General features: G+C 49.9%; 1 protein-coding gene across 1 annotated transcript in view; it reads right to left on the bottom strand.

Annotated features, from left to right (window-relative positions):
* LOC122542114 (arf-GAP with dual PH domain-containing protein 1) overlaps positions 1–20592 on the bottom strand; it is an 88646-nt gene extending 68054 nt beyond the window's left edge. The window contains exons 1-2 of the mRNA XM_087978231.1: positions 20286–20592; positions 8813–8943 (exon numbers count right to left, since the gene is read on the bottom strand). Of these exons, the coding sequence (XP_087834357.1) occupies positions 8813–8943; positions 20286–20376 (222 nt within the window). The 5' untranslated portion in view covers positions 20377–20592. The remainder of the gene's footprint in view (positions 1–8812; positions 8944–20285) is intronic.
* Between the last annotated feature and the right edge of the window lie 534 nt (positions 20593–21126).

Raw genomic sequence — 21126 nt, 5'->3', positions numbered from 1 at the left:
TGATCGGTGCACCTTGGTACAGTGTGGGGGGTGATCGGTGTACCTTGGTACAGTGTGGGGGGTGATCGGTGTACCTTGGTACAGTGTGGGGGGTGATCGGTGTACCTTGGTACAGTGTGGGGGTGATCGGTGCACCTTGGTACAGTGTGGGGGGTGATCGGTGCACCTTGGTACAGTGTGGGGGGTGATCGGTGCACCTTGGTACAGTGTGGGGGTGATCGGTGCACCTTGGTACAGTGTGGGGTGATCGGTGTACCTTGGTACAGTGTGGGGGTGATCGGTGCACCTTGGTACAGTGTGGGGGGTGATCGGTGCACCTTGGTACAGTGTGGGGGGTGTGATCGGTGCACCTTGGTACAGTGTGGGGGGTGATCGGTGTACCTTGGTACAGTGTGGGGGTGTGATCGGTGCACCTTGGTACAGTGTGGGGGGTGATCGGTGCACCTTGGTACAGTGTGGGGGGTGTGATCGGTGCACCTTGGTACAGTGTGGGGATGATCGGTGTACCTTGGTACAGTGTGGGGGTGATCGGTGCACCTTGGTACAGTGTGGGGGTGATCGGTGCACCTTGGTACAGTGTGGGGGGTGATCGGTGCACCTTGGTACAGTGTGGGGGGTGTGATCGGTGCACCTTGGTACAGTGTGGGGATGATCGGTGTACCTTGGTACAGTGTGGGGGTGATCGGTGCACCTTGGTACAGTGTGGGGGTGATCGGTGTACCTTGGTACAGTGTGGAGGTGATCGGTGTACCTTGGTACAGTGTGGGGGTGTGATCGGTGCACCTTGGTACAGTGTGGAGGTGATCGGTGTACCTTGGTACAGTGTGGGGGTGATCGGTGTACCTTGGTACAGTGTGGGGGTGTGATCGGTGCACCTTGGTACAGTGTGGGGGGTGATCGGTGTACCTTGGTACAGTGTGGGGGTGATCGGTGTACCTTGGTACAGCGTGGACGGTGATTGGTGCACCTTGGTACAGTGTGGGGGTGATCGGTGTACCTTGGTACAGTGTGGGGATGATCGGTGCACCTTGGTACAGTGTGGGGGGTGATCGGTGTACCTTGGTACAGTGTGGGGGGTGATCGGTGTACCTTGGTACAGTGTGGGGGGTGATCGGTGTACCTTGGTACAGTGTGGGGGTGATCGGTGTACCTTGGTACAGTGTGGGGGTGATCGGTGCACCTTGGTACAGTGTGGGGGGTGATCGGTGCACCTTGGTACAGTGTGGGGGGTGATCGGTGTACCTTGGTACAGTGTGGGGGTGATCGGTGCACCTTGGTACAGTGTGGGGGGTGATCGGTGCACCTTGGTACAGTGTGGGGGTGTGATCGGTGCACCTTGGTACAGTGTGGGGGGTGATCGGTGTACCTTGGTACAGTGTGGGGGTGTGATCGGTGCACCTTGGTACAGTGTGGGGGGTGATCGGTGCACCTTGGTACAGTGTGGGGGTGATCGGTGCACCTTGGTACAGTGTGGGGGTGATCGGTGCACCTTGGTACAGTGTGGGGGGTGATCGGTGCACCTTGGTACAGTGTGGGGGGTGTGATCGGTGCACCTTGGTACAGTGTGGGGATGATCGGTGTACCTTGGTACAGTGTGGGGGTGATCGGTGCACCTTGGTACAGTGTGGGGGTGATCGGTGTACCTTGGTACAGTGTGGAGGTGATCGGTGTACCTTGGTACAGTGTGGGGGTGTGATCGGTGCACCTTGGTACAGTGTGGAGGTGATCGGTGTACCTTGGTACAGTGTGGGGGTGATCGGTGTACCTTGGTACAGTGTGGGGGTGTGATCGGTGCACCTTGGTACAGTGTGGGGGGTGATCGGTGTACCTTGGTACAGTGTGGGGGTGATCGGTGTACCTTGGTACAGCGTGGACGGTGATTGGTGCACCTTGGTACAGTGTGGGGGTGATCGGTGCACCTTGGTACAGTGTGGGGGAGATCGGTGCACCTTGGTACAGTGTGGGGGGTGATCGGTGCACCTTGGTACAGTGTGGGGGGTGATCGGTGTACCTTGGTACAGTGTGGGGGTGATCGGTGCACCTTGGTACAGTGTGGGGGTGATCGGTGCACCTTGGTACAGTGTGGGGGGTGATCGGTGCACCTTGGTACAGTGTGGGGCTGATCGGTGCACCTTGGTACAGTGTGGGGGGTGATCGGTGTACCTTGGTACAGTGTGGGGGTGATCGGTGCACCTTGGTACAGTGTGGGGGTGATCGGTGTACCTTGGTACAGTGTGGGGGTGATCGGTGCACCTTGGTACAGTGTGGGGGTGATCGGTGTACCTTGGTACAGTGTGGGGGTGTGATCGGTGTACCTTGGTACAGTGTGGGGGTGTGATCGGTGCACCTTGGTACAGTGTGGGGGTGTGATCGGTGCACCTTGGTACAGTGTGGGGGTGTGATCGGTGCACCTTGGTACAGTGTGGGGGTGATCGGTGCACCTTGGTACAGCGTACTTTCAAGTACATCACAATCGTAGCCTTAATAGTGGACTCTAAAACCTTATCAGCGACTGAGGTTGGGCTAACCGGCCGATAGTTTCCTGGCTGCTGCCTCTCTCCCTTCTTAAACAGGGGTGTTGCATTAGCCACTTTCCAGTCCTCTGGGATTCTCCCTGACTCCAGTGTTTCCTGAAAGATCACCACCAATGCCTCCACAATCTCCTCAGCTATCTCCTTCAGAACCCTGGGGGATAGTCCATCCAGTCCAGGTGATTTACCCATCCAGGCGAAAGTGAGGACGGCAGATCACAGTCAAGATTAGAGTGGTGCTGGAAAAGCACAGCAGGTCAGGCAGCATCCGAGGAGCAGGAAAATCGACGTTTCGGGCAAAGTGAGCATTCCTGACCTTTCAGCTTCCCCGGCACCTTCTCCTTAGTGATGACCACTACATTCACCTCCGACTCCTGACTCTCTTGGAGGAACAGTGAAAGAGTGGGAGAGGAAAGAGAGCGCGCATTGTGCAGGAAATTGTGTGTGCCCCTTCTCTCAAGCAGTTAGGGATGGGCAATAAATGCTGCACTTGGCATTGATGCCCAATATCCTAAGGGCATGCTTAAAGCCAAAATCAGACAGAACGGTGCCAATGCTTGAAATGTATTGACTGCCACTGGCTTCCCAGGGCAGGGGATGAGGCAGGCTTTGTTCACCCCTTCCCCCCCCCCCCCCCGGCAACGACTGCCATCACCACAAACCCCCCAGCCCCCCCACACCCTGCCCAGATTGTTGAGCTCTGTCAGGATGAAATCAGCCCTCAGGAATTTGCCATTGTTATCAGGTTCGACCCCACCCTTGGGTGACTGTCTGGGTGGAGTTTGCATGTTCTCCCCGTGTCTGTGTGGGTTTCCTCCCACAGTCCAAAGATATGCAGGTTAGGGTGGATTGGCCATGGGAAATTGCCCCATCGTGTTCAGGGATGTGCAGGCTGGGTGGGTTAGCCATGGGAAATGCAGGGTGACAGGGGTAATGTAAGGGCTGGCACTCTTTTGAGGGACAGTGTGCACTCGATGGACCAAATGGCCTGCTTGCACATTGCAGGGATTCCATGGAAGACAATATTGGTGAGATCCTGGCCTCAGACTGTGTGCAGAGCTTGGCTGCTGCTCCAGACCCACCTCCCAGCTGGAGTTATTCATTTCTTATGTAGCTCCATGACAAGATTTTCTAACCTCTACTGTGCAGGGAGGTCAGGCAGCTCAGTTGGCTGGATGGCTGGCGATTGACGCCAACAGCGTGGGTTCAATCCCCACACTGGCTGTGGTTACCACAAAGGAATCTCCTCCTCTACGTCCCCCTCCCCTGAGGCCGGGTGACCCTCAGGTTAAACCCCCACCTGCCACGGAATCACACCTTTCAGGCCAACCTGTCCATGCCGACCAAATATCCCAAATTAATCTAGTCCCAATTGCCAGCATTTGTCCCAGATCCCCCTAAACCCTTCCTACTGATATACCCATCCAGATGCTGTAATTGTACCAGCCTCCACCACTTCCTCTGGCAGCGCATTCCACACACGTACCACCCTCTGAGTGAAAAGGTTACCCCTTAGGTCCCTTTTACATCTTTCCGCTCTCATCAAACCTGTGCCCTCCAGTTTTGGATTCCCCTTCCCCTGGGGAAAAGACCTTGGCTATCCACCTTATCCATGCCCCTCATGATTTTATAAACCGTTATAAAGTCACCCATCAGCCTCCAATACTCCAGGGAAAACAGCCCCAGTCTGTTCAGCCTCTCCTCATTACTGAAACACTCCAGTCATCTCTGTCCAATGAGCACGTGGGACTATGGCAACTTGACTTTATGGTGAAGCACCCTGGGACATGTTACTGTGATACAGGCACTATCTAAATGCAAGGCAATGCGAGAGGGAGGCAGATATTTGCAGAGAAAGGAAGAGAGGGGGAAAGAGAAGGGGGGGGAAGAGAGAGAGAGGGGGGAAAGAGAGAGAGAGGGAGGAAAGAGAGACAGAGGGGGGAAAGAGAGAGAGAGGGGGGAAAGAGAGAGAGAGGGGGGAAAGAGAGAGAGAGGGGGGAAAGAGAGAGAGAGGGGGGAAAGAGAGAGAGAGGGGGGAAAGAGAGAGAGAGGGGGGAAAGAGAGAGAGAGGAGGGAAAGAGAGAGAGAGGAGGGAAAGAGAGAGAGAGGGGGGAAAGAGAGAGAGAGGGGGGAAAGAGAGAGAGAGGGGGGAAAGAGAGAGAGAGGGGGGAAAGAGAGAGAGAGGGGGGAAAGAGAGAGAGAGGGGGGAAAGAGAGAGAGAGGGGGGAAAGAGAGAGAGAGGGGGGAAAGAGAGAGAGAGGGGGGAAAGAGAGAGAGAGGGGGGAAAGAGAGAGAGAGGGGGGAAAGAGAGAGAGAGGGGGGAAAGAGAGAGAGAGGGGGGAAAGAGAGAGAGAGGGGGGAAAGAGAGAGAGAGGGGGGAAAGAGAGAGAGAGGGGGGAAAGAGAGAGAGAGGGGGGAAAGAGAGAGAGAGGGGGGAAAGAGAGAGAGAGGGGGGAAAGAGAGAGAGAGGGGGGAAAGAGAGAGAGAGGGGGAAAGAGAGAGAGAGGGGGAAAGAGAGAGAGGGGGGAAAAAAAGAGAGAGGGGGGAAAGAGAGAGAGAGGGGGGAAAGAGAGAGAGGGGGGAAAGAGAGAGAGGGGGGAAAGAGAGAGAGAGGGGGGAAAGAGAGAGAGAGGGGGGAAAGAGAGAGAGAGGGGGGAAAGAGAGAGAGAGGGGGGAAAGAGAGAGAGAGGGGGGAAAGAGAGAGAGAGGGGGAAAGAGAGAGAGAGGGGGGAAAGAGAGAGAGAGGGGGGAAAGAGAGAGAGGGGGGGAAAGAGAGAGAGAGGGGGCAAAGAGAGAGGGGGGGAAAGAGAGAGAGGGGGGGAAGAGAGAGAGAGGGGGAAAGAGAGAGAGAGGGGGGAAAGAGAGAGAGGGGGGGAAAGAGAGAGAGAGGGGGGAAAGAGAGAGAGAGGGGGGAAAGAGAGAGAGGGGGGAAAGAGAGAGAGAGGGGGGAAAGAGAGAGAGAGGGGGGAAAGAGAGAGAGGGGGTAAAGAGAGAGAGAGGGGGGAAAGAGAGAGAGAGGGGGGAAAGAGAGAGAGAGGGGGGAAAGAGAGAGAGGGGGGAAAGAGAGAGAGGGGGAAAGAGAGAGAGGGGGAAAGAGAGAGAGGGGGAAAGAGTGAGGGGGGAAAGAGAGAGGGGGGAAAGAAAGAGGGGAGAGAGAGAGGGGGGAGAGAGAGAGGGGGGGAAAGAGAGAGGGGGGGAAAGAGAGAGGGGGGAAAGAGAGAGGGGGGAAAGAGAGAGGGGGGAGAGAGAGAGGGGGGGAAGAGAGAGGGGGGGAAGAGAGAGGGGGGGAAGAGAGAGGGGGGGAAGAGAGGGGGGGGAAGAGAGGGGGGGGAAGAGAGGGGGGGGAAGAGAGGGGGGGGAAGAGAGGGGGGGGAAGAGAGGGGGGGGGAAGAGAGGGGGGGGGGAGAGAGGGGGGGGAAGAGAGGGGGGGGAAGAGAGGGGGGGGAAGAGAGGGGGGGGAAGAGAGGGGGGGGAAGAGAGGGGGGGAGAGAGGGGGGGGAGAGAGGGGGGGGAAGAGAGGGGGGGGAAGAGAGGGGGGGGAAGAGAGGGGGGGGAAAGAGAGGGGGGGGGAAGAGAGAGGGGGGGAAGAGAGAGGGGGGGAAGAGAGAGGGGGGGAAGAGGGGGGGGGAAGAGAGGGGGGAAAGAGAGAGGGGGGAAGAGAGAGGGGGGGAAGTGAGAGGGGGGGAAGAGAGAGGGGGGGAAGAGAGAGGGGGGGGAAGAGAGAGGGGGGGAAGAGAGAGGGGGGGAAAGAGAGGGGGGGAAAGAGAGGGGGGGAAAGAGAGGGGGGGAAAGAGAGGGGGGGAAAGAGAGGGGGGGAAAGAGAGGGGGGGAAAGAGAGGGGGGGAAGAGAGAGGGGGGGAAGAGAGAGGGGGGGAAAGAGAGAGGGGGGGAAAGAGAGAGGGGGGGAAAGAGAGAGGGGGGGAAAGAGAGGGGGGAAGAGGGGGGGAAAGAGAGGGGGGGAAAAGAGAGGGGGGGAAAAGAGAGAGAGTAAGAGAGAAAAAGAGAGAGAGAGAAAGAAAGAGAGAGAGAAAGAAAAAGAGAGAGAGAGAGAGAGAGAGAAAAAGAGAGAGAAAGACAGAAAGAGAGTAAAAAGAAAGAAAGAGAGAGCGAGTGAGAGAGAGAGAAAGTGATAGTCACTTGGAGCAAAAACAGTCAAACCGAAATACAAGAGTGAAGTCCACATTCAGAAACGGGAGGAAGGGACAATGGTGCTGGGGGTCAATGACAGCATGAGATCAGCTCAGCCCCAGTTTGCATGAAAGAGACAGAGATATTTATAGTTGGAGATTTGCAAAGATTCAGAGAAAGGATTACTGAGAGACAGTTCCACTGCTCGGAGTGACAGAGATATTTGCAGAGCTGGAGCTAGTGAATTAAATATTAGAGAGATAGAATTAGTCAGTTCTGCTACAATGTGGTAGTTCTGTTTTTGTGTAATTCCATGTTATTAGAAAATCGTGTAATAGCATTTAAACTAATGGGGCTGGAGTCACATTATAACCAATACACGCTTTAAAAGTTCGCTCTATAGAAACAGTGTCCCCAATTCATTGATTGGGCAGTAGTGCACTTGCATTAATGAAATGTGCATTACAGCAGAACGACCTGGATTGAATGAGGGATAAACAGACAGTGAGGGGAACACAGCAGGAGAGAGAGAATGATAGAGAAGGAGAGAACAAGTGTAATTGAGTGCTTTAAGTGAGCTGCTGCTGTTGCTGTGGCCCAACTGCAAGGTGTGGTCAGGCCTGCGTGTGTGAGCTGGATTGTGCTGACTAGATACTGGGGCTCAAGTGAATATCACTTAGTCTGAATGTTGCTGACACAACCGTGATATTAAACCTCAGGATTCGTCCAAGGTGTGCCTTAGACGTATTCCCTCACTCGGGGTGACCTTTCCTCGCTGTTTAGTTCGTGTTTGGATGCAAATTTCTGATACATCTAAAAGACGTGCATTAGATAAGCAGCAAACAAAAACCAGGAACTTGAATATCTGAAGTGCCCTTGTGACCTCAAGATGTTCTGGAGTGCTTAACAACCAGTTCAGTCTGTTTTTGAAAGCTACACAATTATTGCAACCTTGGAAGTGCAGGAGTCAATTTACACTCAGCAAGATTTGAATTCAATAAAAATCTGGAATTAAAAGCTAGCCTTGTGGTGACCACTGTTGATTTTTATAAAGCCGCCCCCAATGGGCTTTCACCAATGTACTTCAGGGAAGGAAATCTGCTGTCAGACCCACAGTGATGTGGCTGTCTCTTAACTGACCTCTGAAATGGCCAAGCAAACGACTGTACCAAACCACAACAAGTCTGAACAAAGATATGAAACTGGAGGGAGCAGCCAGCACTGATCCAGGGAGCTAACACAGAAACAAAAGCAGAAATTGCTGGGGAAACTCAGCAGGTCTGGCAGCATCTGTGAAGAGAGACAGCAGTGTTTCTTTACTCAGAGAGGTGTAGGGGTGTGGAACGCACTGCCTGCAACAGTAGTAGACTCACCAACTTTAAGGGCATTTAAATGGTCATTGGATAGGCATATGGATGAGAATGGAATAGTGTAGGTTAGATGGGCTTCAGATTGGTTCCACAGGTCGGCACAACATCAAGGGCCGAAGGGCCTGCACTGCACTGTAATGTTCTATGTTAACGTTTCAGGTCTAGTAACCCTTCCTCAGAAAGGTTTGGTGAAGAAGGGTCACTGGACCTGAAACGTTAACTTTGTTTCTCTCTCCACAGATGCTGCCAGACCTGAGTTTCTCCAGCAATTTCTGTTTTTGTTTCGGATTTCCGACATCTGCAGTTCCTTGTTTTTTTTTTGTTCAGTAGTTATTAGCTAACCGTGTTTAAAAGTGTGGCGCTGGAAAAGAACAGGAGGTCAAGCAGCAACCGAGGAGCAGGAGAGTCGACATTTCAGGCATAAGCCCTTCATCAGGAACGTCGATTCTCCTGCTCCTCCGATGCTGCCAGACCTCCTGTGCTTTTCCAGCACCACACTCTCGACTCTGATCCCCAGCATCTACAGTCCTCACTTTTTCCTAGCTCACCCAGTGTCGTTGATCCTGCAAAGTGTCCCTTTGACTGGCAAACACCTGGGGACCAACATGTGTGTTTACCTACAACACACAGACTGCAGCAGTTCAAGACGTTGACCCATCACTTCCTCCGGGACAGCTAGGGGTGAGCAATCAATACTGACGCAATCCTCACTGAATATCATGAAACAAGGATTGGAAGGGATGTTTACTCTTCATTTTAAGCACCAGGCTGTCATTTTTTTACCTGAATTTGAGAATCAGTCCAAGGATCCAGGATGAGAGATTTGACTTTGCTCACATCAGGGATGTTCCGATGAATCCCCGAACATTTTAGGCAAATGAAGATTCCGAGAGTGGTAGAGGCCCATTCAGGTTCTGGGAGACAAAATCCAAAATTAGCATACAGCAGAAACTTAATAATTCAACACGTTCACTAAGATTCAACAACATTCACTGGACCCCATTGAGAACAACTCTACAAAAGCATCAACATGGGGGGTGACCCAGCCTGGTTTGGTCAGAGCGTGTTGGGGTTGTTAGATCCCCTAAAGGTGTTTGATGGGACAGTGTAGAGTGAACTTTACTCTGTATCTAAACCTGTGCTGTCCCTGTCCTGGGAGTGTTTTATGGGGACAGTGTAGAGAGAGTTTTACTCTGTATCTAACCCCCTGCTGTCCCCTGTCCTGGGATGGGACAGTGTAAAGAGAGCTTTAATCTGTACCTAACCCTTGCTGTCCCAGGCCTGTGAGTATTTGATGGGGTCAGTGTAAAGAGAGCTTTACTCTGTATCTAACTCTGTGCTGTCCCTGTCTTGGGAGTGTTTGATGCAATAGTGTAGAGGGGTCTTTACTCTGTATCTAACCCTGTGCAGTTCCTACCCTGGGATTGGTTGATGGGGAACAGTGTAGAGAGAGCTTTACTCTGTATCTAACCCCATGCTGTCCCTGTGCTGGGAGTGTTTGATGGGGGACAGTGTAGAGGGAGCTTTACTCTGTATCTAACCCCGTGCTGTCCCTGTCCCTGGGAGTGTTTGATGGGGGACAGTGTAGAGGGAGCTTTACTCTGTATGTAACCCTGTGCTATCCCTGTACTGGGAGTGTTTGGTTTGGAAACAGCGTGCTTTACAGTTCCCAGATTTTAATTTCGGTCTTTTATGAGCACTGTAACGGACTGCTTGTTGATTTTGTAACTGGCACAAGTCACATCCCAGAACAACTTGGTTACTGCAGCAACTCCCTCAGTGAGTTGGAGTGGAGAAGGTGGAGGGCAGTGCCCCAGTTGTCAAAACTGCCCCTCAATGGAATGCCCGCAATGCTGAAAGAGTCACTTCCCCCAGAGGCCTGTTCACACAGCGAATGGGTGAGGGAGCACCTGGGAGTGCCGACATATCGGCCCCACCCTGGGCTCACTCGATTACCATGGCCCGTCAGGGCAAGTGCAAGAGTCTGCAGGAGACAACCTGTAATCTGTCACCCTTCAGGAATGACAGGAATTATCAAAGCTGAAAATGTGTTGCTGGAAAAGCGCAGCAGGTCAGGCAGCATCCAGGGAACAGGAGAATCGACGTTTCGGGCATAAGCCCTTCTTCAGGCATAAACCCTTCTCCTGTTCCCTGGATGTTGCCTGACCTGCTGCGCTTTTCCAGCAACACATTCTCAGCTCTGATCTCCAGCATCTGCAGCCCTCACTTTCTCCTCAGGAATTATCAAAGGTTTACTGTGTGCCCACACCCGTCCAGCGCAGCAGGGGCTGATGATACATTCATTAACCTGCAATCCAAGTGAGAAGCACAGAGCGAGGTTTATGGAGAGGATCTTAAAGCATGTAGTTGAAATCTCAGTTGCTAATGGGATCGTGATTAAAGTTCAGGGATTGGTTGCGAGGACAGGATCTCAGCGCAGTGACCTTGGAGGGCTGTTGGGAGGGACGGAATGGACTGAGTTCCCAACCCGAGGGAAGCCATGTACAGACAGCAGCCTCCAAGGGGCAGGTTGGTGGACATCATTCATGACCCATCCCCTCTGTTGTGGTTCTGTTCGCCGAGCTGGGAATTTGTGTTGCAGACATTTCGTCCCCTGTCTAGGTGACATCCTCAGTGCTTGGGAGCCTCCTGTGAAGTGCTTCTGTGATGTTTTCTCTGGCATTTGTAGTGGTTTGAATCTGCCGCTTCCGGTTGTCAGTTTCAGCTGTCCGCTGCGGTGGTCGGTATATTGGGTCCAGGTCGATGTGTTTGTTGATGGAGTTTGTGGATGAGTGCCATGCTTCTAGGAATTCCCTGGCTATTCTCTGTTTGGCTTGTCCTATAATAGTAGTTTTACTATTTAACTACTATTATAGGACAAGACAAACAGAAAACAGCCAGGGAATTCCTAGAGGCATGGCACTCATCCACAGATTCAATCAATAAGCACATCGACCTGGACCCAATATACCGGCCACTGCAGCGGACAGCTGGAACTGACAACCGGAAGCGGCAGATTCAAACCACTACAAATGCCAGAGAAAACATCACAGAAGCACTTCACAGGAGGCTCCCAAGCACTGAGGATGTCACCTAGACAGGGGACGAAACGTCTGCAACACAAATTCCCAGCTCGGTGAACAGAACCACAACAACGAGCACCCGAGCTACAAATCTTCTCACAAACTTTGAACCCATCTCCTCTTCCTGACTGTGTTACACCCGTTCCCTCTGTCAGGCCCCACTCAGTGCAATAGACCCTCTTCACCCTGACTGAGACCCACTGCAGAGGCACAGGCTTAAAATCCAGACCAGCATGGTGGCTCAGTTGTTAGCTCTGCTGCCTCCCAGGGACCCAGGTTCGATTCCACCCTTGCGTGTCAGGCTGTGTGGAGTTTGCACATTCTCCCCGTGTCTGCGTGGGATTTCTCCGGGTGCTCTGGTTTCCTCCTACAGTCCAACGTGGCGGGCTGGCATTGGACTGGAGTGGACAAGGTCAGAGGTCACACATCACCAGGTTATAGTTCAACAGCTTCATTTAGAATCACAAGCTTTCAGAGCACTGCTCCTTCATCGGGTGAAGTCACTAGAACCAATCCAAAGCTTAGGGTGGATTAGCCATGCTAAATTGCCCAAAGAGTCCAGGGAAGGGTAGGCTAGGTGGGTTAGCCATGGGAAATGAAGGGTTACAGGGGTAGGGTGGGATGCTCTTCGGAGGGAAAGTGTGGACTCAATGGGCCAAATGGCCTGCTTCCACAGTGTAGGGATTCTGTGACCCTCCCAGTGCCCACACTGAGAGGGGAGTGCAGCTGTTGCAGAAATGCCATCTTCCAGATGTTGACGCTCCCACATAAATGGATAAAGCTCTCGCCTTAACTCAGAAGACTAGGCAATTTGCCCCCAGTCAGGTGGCGATAGTTATTCTTCAGTGTGATTTTTCAGGACCTCTGAGCTAGGGTGCCTCCCTGCTTTAAGAGTGTGATTGTGAGAACAGTGGGTGAGGCCTAACTGGGGTGTGACTTGTTAAAATGCCAAATAAAAGATTTGCCTAGGAGACATAAGCCCCACCTTGGCTGATAACACATGTAGAGGCAGCAGGGAGTAGGCAGCTGCCTGTGGAACTGTGCCTGACCTGGAGACAGGGAAGAGAGAAAGAGCAAAAACAGACTGAATGTATGAGACAGGAGGAGGCCAATCAGCCCCTCAAAACTGTTCAACCATTCACTTGGGTTGGAGGCCAATTGTATCTTGACCTCCAACTAGATACCGTCACTCAAACAAAAGCAAAGTGCTGCAGATGCTGGAAATCTGAAACAGACACAGAGATTACTGGAGAAACTCTATAGGGCTGTTAGTGTCTGTGAGGAGAGAAACAGTTCTGAAGAAGGGTCACTGAATCTGAAAAGTTAACTCTGTTTTTCTCTCTCTCTCTTTCTCCACAGATGCTGTTGCTAGACCTGCTGAGTTTCTCGGTGTTTGTTACACATTATCCCCCTCATTCTATAACCTTTAACACTCTGACAGTTAACATCACCAATTTACTCCTAACCTCAATACTATGTTTCTGGAGATTTGGGTGGAGGGGTGTGTGGGAGGTTCCCACAACCTTTGGAGTCAAGAAATGTCTTTCCTTAAAAGAAAATCTTTCCTGGATGTGGGAATCACTGGCAACGCCCGCATTTCTTGCTCATCCCTTGAACTGAGTGATTTGCTTTTGAGAGACAACCACATTGCTGTGGGCCTGGAGTCACATGTAAGCCAGACCAGGTAAGGACAGCAGTTTCCTTCCCGAAAGGACATTAGTGAACCAGATCGGATTTATCAAAAGTCAACAATAGTTACGTGTGATTGTGAGAACAGTGGGTAAGGTCTAACTGGGGTGTATGATCAGATCAGCCATGAGGACATTGGTTAGGCCACTAGTGGAATATTGTGTGCACTTCTGGTCTCCTTCCTATCAGAAAGGTGTTGCGAAATTTGAAAGGGTTCAGAAAATATTTACAAGGATGTTGCCAGGGTTGGAGGGATTGAGCTATAGGGAGAGGCTGAATAGGCTGGGGCTGTTTTCCCTGGAGCATCGGAGGCTGAGGGGTACTTATAGAGGTTTATAAAATCATGAGGGGCATGAATAGGGTAAATAGGCAAAGTCTTTTCCTTGGGGTGGGGGAGTCCAGAACTAGAGGGCATAGGTTTAGGGTGAGAGGGGAAAGATATAAAAGAGACCTAAAGGGCAACCTTTTCACACAGAGGATGATGCGTGTATGGAATGAGCTATCAGAGGATGTGGTGGAGGCTGGTACAATTGCAACATTTAAAAGGCATTTGGATGGGTATATGAATAGGAAGGGTTTGGGGGGGCTATGGGCCGGGTACTGGCAAGTGGGACTATAGTGGGTTGGGATATCTGGTTGGTATGGACGGGTAGCACTGAAGGGTTTGTTTCCGCGCTGTACATCTCTATCACTATCTCATTGAATGATGGAGAAGATTGGATGGGCTGAATGGCCTACTCTTGTTCCTACAGAGTTAAACCCTAACTATACGTCAGGTAGTAGAAAGTGAGGACTGCAGATGCTGGAGATCAGAATCGAGAGTGTGGTGCTGGAAAAGCACAGCAGGTCAGGCAGCATCCGAGGAGCAGGAAAATCGACGTTTCGGGCCAGAGCCCTTTGCCAGGAATTCCTGAAAGGCTTTTCCCTGAATCGTCGACTCTCCTGCTCCTCAGATGCTGCCTGACCTGCTGTGCTTTTCCAGCACCACTCTCTCGACTCTAACTGTACGTCAATGGAATCAGTGCAGAGTCACTTTCATCCTCATATTTCATCTGGCGAATGAGTCAAAACAGATAACCATGGTGATAACCCAGCCTGTTAATAAAAACACCACGTTACCACAGAATATATATTTAATACACCAAGTGAAACCAACCGAGTTCTGAACATTTACTGGCTACGTCGGAGAACTTTACATTCAGTGATTTGCCATTGGGCTTGAGAAAATAAAACTCAGACAAAAATTGCCCTCCAGAAAATTTGTGCAATTGGAGCTCAGATCCCTGCTCACATCCAGAACAGAAACAGATATCTTATCCACGCTGACAATGAGCTGATCCTTGATCCTCTGTTAACCGTGCATCTCCTGATTTTATTCCCTGCACCACTGCTGGCCTGATTGTAAAATCTGGCATTTTCTCCCTGACCCTCTCAGACTCTGTTGGCCCCTTCAAGACACTTTTTCATTCCATCCTCTGTCTGAGCCACGAGTCACATGGCCTCACCACTGCCTTCTGTGGCTTACTGCCTGAAGAGCGCTACCTAAACGCAAGTTGTTGTTGCATGGGCGAACAGAACAGGTTCTCCCAGGTGTCTTCATTCAACCTGGAGGGGAAAGTTTGAGATTGTCGTCTCTGAGGGTTCACAGGGCTGGGGGTGGGGTTGGGAGGTGGGGGGATGGCAGGGATAGGGAAGGGCAAAGCCACAGGGACCTTTGAAAACAAAAATGGGAACCTTTGAAGTTGATCGCAAGAGCAGAGGAAATAAAAGCAGACGTAGGCCATTTGGCTCTGTGAAAACGCTCTGCTATCCCAGCATCCAGTGCTGAGCTGTTCTTGGTCACAAATACATTTTGGTGTCTGCTCTCCCTTGAACATCTGACACTCTGTGATCCAAGAAGGGGCAGCACAGTGGCTCAGTGGTTAGCACTGCTGCCTCACAGCACCATGGACCTGGGTTCAATTCCCGCCTCAGGTGACTGTCTGTGTGGAGTTTGCACGTTCTCCCTGTGTCTGTGTGGGTTTCCTCCAGGTGCTCCAGTTTCCTCCCACAGTCCGAAGATGTGCAGGTCAGGTGAATTGGCCACGCTAAATTGCCCGTAGTGTTAGGTGCATTAATCAGAGGGGAATGGGTCTGGGTGGGTTACTCTTCGGAGGGTCGGTGTGGACTGGTTGAGCCGCAGGGCCTGTTTCCACACTGTAGGGAATCTAATCAGGATTGATTGATCTCAGCCGTGAATATATTTGGGCAAAGAATTCCAAAGATGAATTAATCTCTGTCAAAGAAGTCATTCATCCTCACTGCTGTCTTAAATGGGTTGCCCCCTTGTACTGAAACCCGGATTCTGAATTCCTCTACCTTCCCTCTGCATCTACCCTATCAAGCTTCATTAGAATCGAAAAACTACGGAGAGAGAAAGCAAAGCTCACGTTTCAGGTCCAATGCTTTCTCTCCACAGATGTTGTCAGACCTGCTGAGTTTTTCCAGCAATTTCTGTTTTGGCTTTTGCCCCTCAGAATCATATTTATTTCACTTAGATCCCTCATTAACCTTCTAAGTTCCAAAGTGGGTAAAATATGGTCAACTTTTCCTCAAAACAGATCTTCTTCCCAGGAATCAATTGAGTGAACACGCTCTCTGAATGTCTTCTTTTGTCAAGAGAGCCCTCTTTAATGAGATAATCAAAACTGTGCACAATTCCCAAGATGTGGTCTCACCAACACCCTGTACAGTTGCAACAAAACATCTACACTATTGTATTCCATTTCACTTGATAAAGGCTTGAATTCCGTTTGTCTTGTTAATGACTTGCTGTACCCATGAACAACTTCAATCTTTCATTAATGAGGCACCAGATCCTTTGGTTTTGCCTCATTCTCATGGGTGGCTCAGTAGCTGGCATTGCTGCCTCACAGGGACCCCGGTTCAATTCCAGCTTCAGGCGACTGTTTGTGTGGATTTTGCATATTCACCCCGTTTCTGCGTAATTTTCCTCCAGGTGCTCTGGTTTCCTCCCATAGTCAAAATGAAGTGCAGTTTGGGTGGATTGGCCATGGGAAATTACCCATAGTGTTCAGGGATATGTAGGCTTGGTGGATTTGCCATGGTAGGTGTGGGGTTACAGCGATTGGATGTGGGATGCTCTTCAGAAGGTCAGTGTGGACTCGATGGGATGAACGGCCTGCTTCCACACTGTAGGGGGTCTATTCTCTTCTCCAATCCCTCTCCATGTAGACAATCTCTGTGTTTCCATTCTTCCTGCTAAAGGGGGCAACCTCTCATTTTCTCAATGTTACCCCATGTCTGCCTACTGCTTTATGCTAATTATCACTTTTTACAGAATGTCTGTGATCTCCTCACAACTTACTTTCCTTGTATTCTTGCACTGTCAGCACCTCCCGCTACCTGACATCCGAGTCATTAATTCCGATTGTAAACACTTGTGGCCCTTGCTCCGATTCCTGTGGGACTTCAGAGGTTATCGTTTGGCAACTTGAAAATGATCTGTTGATCTGGATGTTATATTTGCAGTTATTTAGCCAATCCTCTATCTGTGCTCAATTAGGATTCCCAGCACTATGAGCTCTAATCTTGTCTATGGTCTGCTTTCCTGAAATCCAGGAAATCCGATGTTCTTGTTACACACTCGAAGAACTTTAATAAATTCACAAAACACAAACAAACAAGGAAGAAGAGGAGGCCACTCTGCCTGTCAAGGGTCTACTATTCAATCAGATCGTGGTTGATCAGATTTTAAGCTCAACTCTACGTCCAAATGTACAGCATGGAAACAGTCCCTTCAGTCCAACTTGTCCATGCCGACCAGATATCCTAAATTAGTCAAGTCCCATTTGCCAGCACTTAGCCCATATCCCTCCAAACCCTTCCTATTCACAGACCCATCCTGATGCCTTTTAAATGTTGTAATTGTACCAGCTTCCACCACTTCCTCTGGCAGCTCATTCCATACACGCACCACCCTCTGCATGAAAAAGTCACCACAGGTCTGTTTTAAATCTTTCACCCTCACCTTAAATCTATGCCCCTCTAGTTTTGGACTCCCCACCCCAGGGGATAAATAGACTTTGTCTGTTTATCCTATCCACACCCCTCGTGATTTTATAACCCTCTATAAACCTCAGCCTCAGACATTGCAGGGAAGACAGCCCCAGCCTATTCAACCTCTCCCTATAGCTCCTGCATATCCCTCAACAATCTCTCTCCCCCTTGGTCATCAAGAAGCAATCTCCCGCTGCCTTAAAAATATTTAAAGATTTTGCGTGCACTGCCTTTGAGGAAGGGAATTCCAAAGTCTCACAACCGTCTGAGAGAAAAAGATGGCGCCCTCTCCCTTAAGTGGGCGCTCCCTTATTTTTAAACTCTGACCCCTAGTTCCAGATCCTCTCACAACAGAAAACATCCTTTCCATGTTTACCCGGTCAAACCTCCTCTGGACTTTAGATGGTTCATTTAAGTCACCTCTGATCCTTCTAAACTCCAGAGGATACAGGCCCAGCCTGTCTAGCCTTTTCCTCATAAGGCAAAATAATTTCTCAACATAATTTCTCCTTCGCAAAAGAGAATGTTGACTCTGCCTGACTATATGACTTTCTAAACTTCAAAGTATTTCCTCCTTAACAAAAGGATTCTAGAATCTTCCCTATACTAACTGTTAGACTCTTCCTTTCTTCTGGGTTAGAAACTCACCATGACAGACGGTGGAATTTCAATTCAATAATAATCTGGAATTAAGAATCTACTGATGACCATGAAACTATTGCCAATTGTCAGAAAGCCCCCACCTGGTTCATGACTATTCTCTATGAAAGGAACTCTGTCATCCTTACCTGGTCTGGCCTACATGTGACTCCAGACCCACAGCGATGTAGGCGACTCTTAACTGACCTCTGAAATAACCCAACAAGCTGCCCCTTTCAGAGGCAACTCGAGGTGGGCAATAAATGCTGCCAAACAGCAATGCCTGCGTTTTACGAGAGAACTAAAAAACAGTCACGTTTCATTTGCTGTCAGAATCTAAAGTTTTGGCAAGTTACAAACATTGCACCTGCTATTTCTGCACAGCCTTTTCTATAATGACCAGAGGACTGGTCAGTTGCTTGAACTTTCTCTCTGACATTGATGAGTGTTTGAAGTTTTCTCCTACTCTTGTCTCCTGATTTTCCACTATTCGGATGCTTTAAATGACTTCTATTGTGATGACAGGCATAAAACATTTATTCTAAGTTTCTGCTATCTCCCATCTTCCCATTCTAAATTCCCCAGCCCATCTCTCTCTCTCTCTCTCTCTCTCTGTCGAAGAAAACTGAGTCCAGGATGTAACAGAAAGGAGAGTGGTGCACTTTGCTTGCCTGTCTGTACCTTTAAGCTTTCCTCAGTTGTTCATTTTAAATCTGATTTAGATAACCTTTCATTAAGCAAAGGATTGGGCCAAAGGCAGGTTACAGAGATAAGCCACAGATCTGCCAAGATCTTATTGAATGACGGAACAGGCTTGAGGGGCTGAGTGGTCTAATCCTGCTCCTATGTTCCTAAATTTTAGCTCTGGCCAATTCCCCGCAAAATGATTGGAGATGCTGGACTTACTCTGCCTGGAGAAGGGGAGGTTCCGAGAAGATTTGGTGGAAGTGTTTGAAATGTAAGAAGGGCTCTGAGGGAGTAATTATGGAGGTCAGTTGCCTATGTGTTTTGGATTACCAGCTGTGTATTTGGGGATAGGGAGGGCGAAAGGCATTGAAGTGTTTGATCAGTCATGATCATATTGGATGGATGGGCAGGCTGGATGGCCTGAATGGCTTCCTCCCGCTCCCTTAGTGGAACGGTCGGAAGAGATTGAAGGTCACTGGGGTAAGAGCCATGAGGAAAAGGATTTTTCTGTAGCGAATCGCTGTTGTCTGAAAGGGCAGTGGAAGCATGTTCAACAGGAACTTTCAGTGAAAGCAATGGATAAATACCTGGCATGGAGAAAGCAAAAGAGGAAGCGATTGGATGGACCTTTCAGAGGGCTGGCACAGAGACGATGGGCTGAATGGCCTCCATTACTGATTCCAACATCTCTGGTCAGCAGGTGATACAGCCCTCCAGGGTAAGAGCCCTCAGTCTCAGGGCCTCCAGACGTGCCCATGCTGACAACAAAGTGCTTGACTTACAAGAAAGTTTCAAGGTGCAGTCGCTGTTCTAAAATCAGAAAACACAGCAACATCATGTTCACTGCAAGGTCCCACACCCAGCAACGACTGGGGCTGCAGTGAGGTGCTAATGTAATCCAGGACCCTCGGCTAATACCCTGGAGACACAGCTCTGAGTCCTTACTGAAATTTGAAATCAAAAAGGCAACAACAAAAAAAAAGAAATAAAAGTTGATCTGAGAGAGAACTTATTAAATGTTTAAAAATAAAACCCAGTCTGGTTAATAACAGGAAATCAGCCCATCCTTACACGGTCTGGTCTACATGTGACTCCAGACCCACAGCAATGTGGTCAACTCTTTGTAATAAATGCTGGCCTCGCCAGTCACACCCCACATCCCGTGAATGAATAGAAAACAGGTCCGTGGGCAATGCTGGTTGAAGGATAAGGATTACCCAACACAATCAGAATAAAGTGTTCTACCTGTCATTGAATCATACTCAAGAATCTTTAACAGCAACTAGAGGGAGGAGAGTGGGGCCTGGTTCAGATGTTGAAATTTCTAGCAGTGTAGCACTCCCCCTGTATTGCAGTGGCCGAGCTCAGCTCACGTATTTGCAAGGGGAACTCGGCATGTTTTGATACAGCTGACGGCAGTTCTCTCCCTGTAAACCAACTGAGAACCAGGAGGGGCACAGACTACAAGGGTTTTGCAAAAGAGGCAAATGTGAGGTGAGAGAGAGAGAGAGAGAGAGAGAGAGAGAGAAAGCCTTTATCAGTCAGGGAGCAGCCTGGGATTGGGATTCACTGCTTGGAAATGGGGCAGAGGCTGGTTCAATTGGAGACCAAGGGAACTGCAAATCACAAATAAAGACAGAAATTGCTGGAAAAGCTCAACAGGTCTGGCAGCATCTGTGGAGAGAAATCAGAGTTAACATTTCAGGTCAAGTGACCCTCAGAACCTGGTTCTTGGTTTAATTGAGACATTTGAGTGGGAATTAGATAATTATTTCGACTGAAAGCAGGAGTAGGGATAAGAGGGCAAAGGCACAGCGAGCCAATGCGGGAAAGATGGGCTGAATGGCCTGCTGGAACAATTCTGCAATTTCTCCTCCAGAACCCTTCAGGTGCCTCCTGGTTTGAAGTTACCCAAATTCCTGCTAGTTCATAACCCAGCTGTAAAATCAATACAGTAAATAAAGTTGCAGGGGAAAAGCAAATCTGTTTTAACAGTCAGCAGGAACCTACTGCTCTCTTGGGTCCACCTTACACAGAATGGGACAGAGAGAGACTTCCTAATGTAGCCAATACAGAGAGATTGTCTGGTTAAAACGTACCTGGTAGTTGACAATCAGCGCAGATCCCATTTCCAGGTTTCTGCACCAAATCTTTAAGTGCTCTGAAAATCCGTTCTTTCTCAGTTGACATAGTAAACGCCCTGGAAACAATGCTCAAATCCAACGAGAGAAAGTCCTTTCTCAAGCGAGAACTTGCTTTCCCAGCAGTGCTCTTTAAACCCAGTTGTGTCTGTCAGACCCCTTGCTCCAGTTACTTCTGTCATAAATATATTTATGCAGCCGCCTACTTTTCTCTCTCTCTCTTCTGGAAAAGGCTGGCGTGCAGTCAGAGAGCCTGGAATTGTCGGAACTGGCAGGCGAAAGGAGCGAGACACACGCTGCAAAGTCTCCTCTTTCCGCATTCCTCAGTTACAAACACACAGCCGTCAGCTCGTCCCCTTCAATCGACACACAGTGGCCCGGCACCGCCTCCCCGCGGCCGCTTCGTGTACAGCAGCTCCTCAAACCCAGACAGAAAACGTTTTAGCAACTTCAGTTGTGAAAGAAACGGACTGCTTTTTCTTTTAAAGGAACAAACGTAGACACTTGTTTCCCTGACACATTTAGACTCAACCGAAAAATCCTAGAAATGACATAAATTAACCCCCGTTTCTATATTTGGATGGGGGAGGAGCTGGGCATTGAGCATTTGCAGTTAGTGGGAGCTTGCTGTGCATGAATTGGTTACCCCTATATCATACATTACAGCAAAAGGTCGAAGTGATCAGGCATGTTTAACTGAGACCAGCTTTATAACTTTCATTTTAAGGGATTTAACTCAAACTGACCCTGGATTCTTAGAGTCATAGAGTCATATACAGCATGGAACAGACCCTTCGGT

This window comes from Chiloscyllium plagiosum, unplaced genomic scaffold (genome assembly GCF_037043375.1).
Source record: "Chiloscyllium plagiosum isolate Xiang-an unplaced genomic scaffold, Cpla_swu_hap1 HiC_scaffold_33, whole genome shotgun sequence".
Classification (NCBI taxonomy): domain Eukaryota; kingdom Metazoa; phylum Chordata; class Chondrichthyes; order Orectolobiformes; family Hemiscylliidae; genus Chiloscyllium; species Chiloscyllium plagiosum.
The sequence above is the reverse complement of the archived record's forward strand: the minus strand, read 5'-3'. Positions and strand labels throughout refer to the sequence as shown.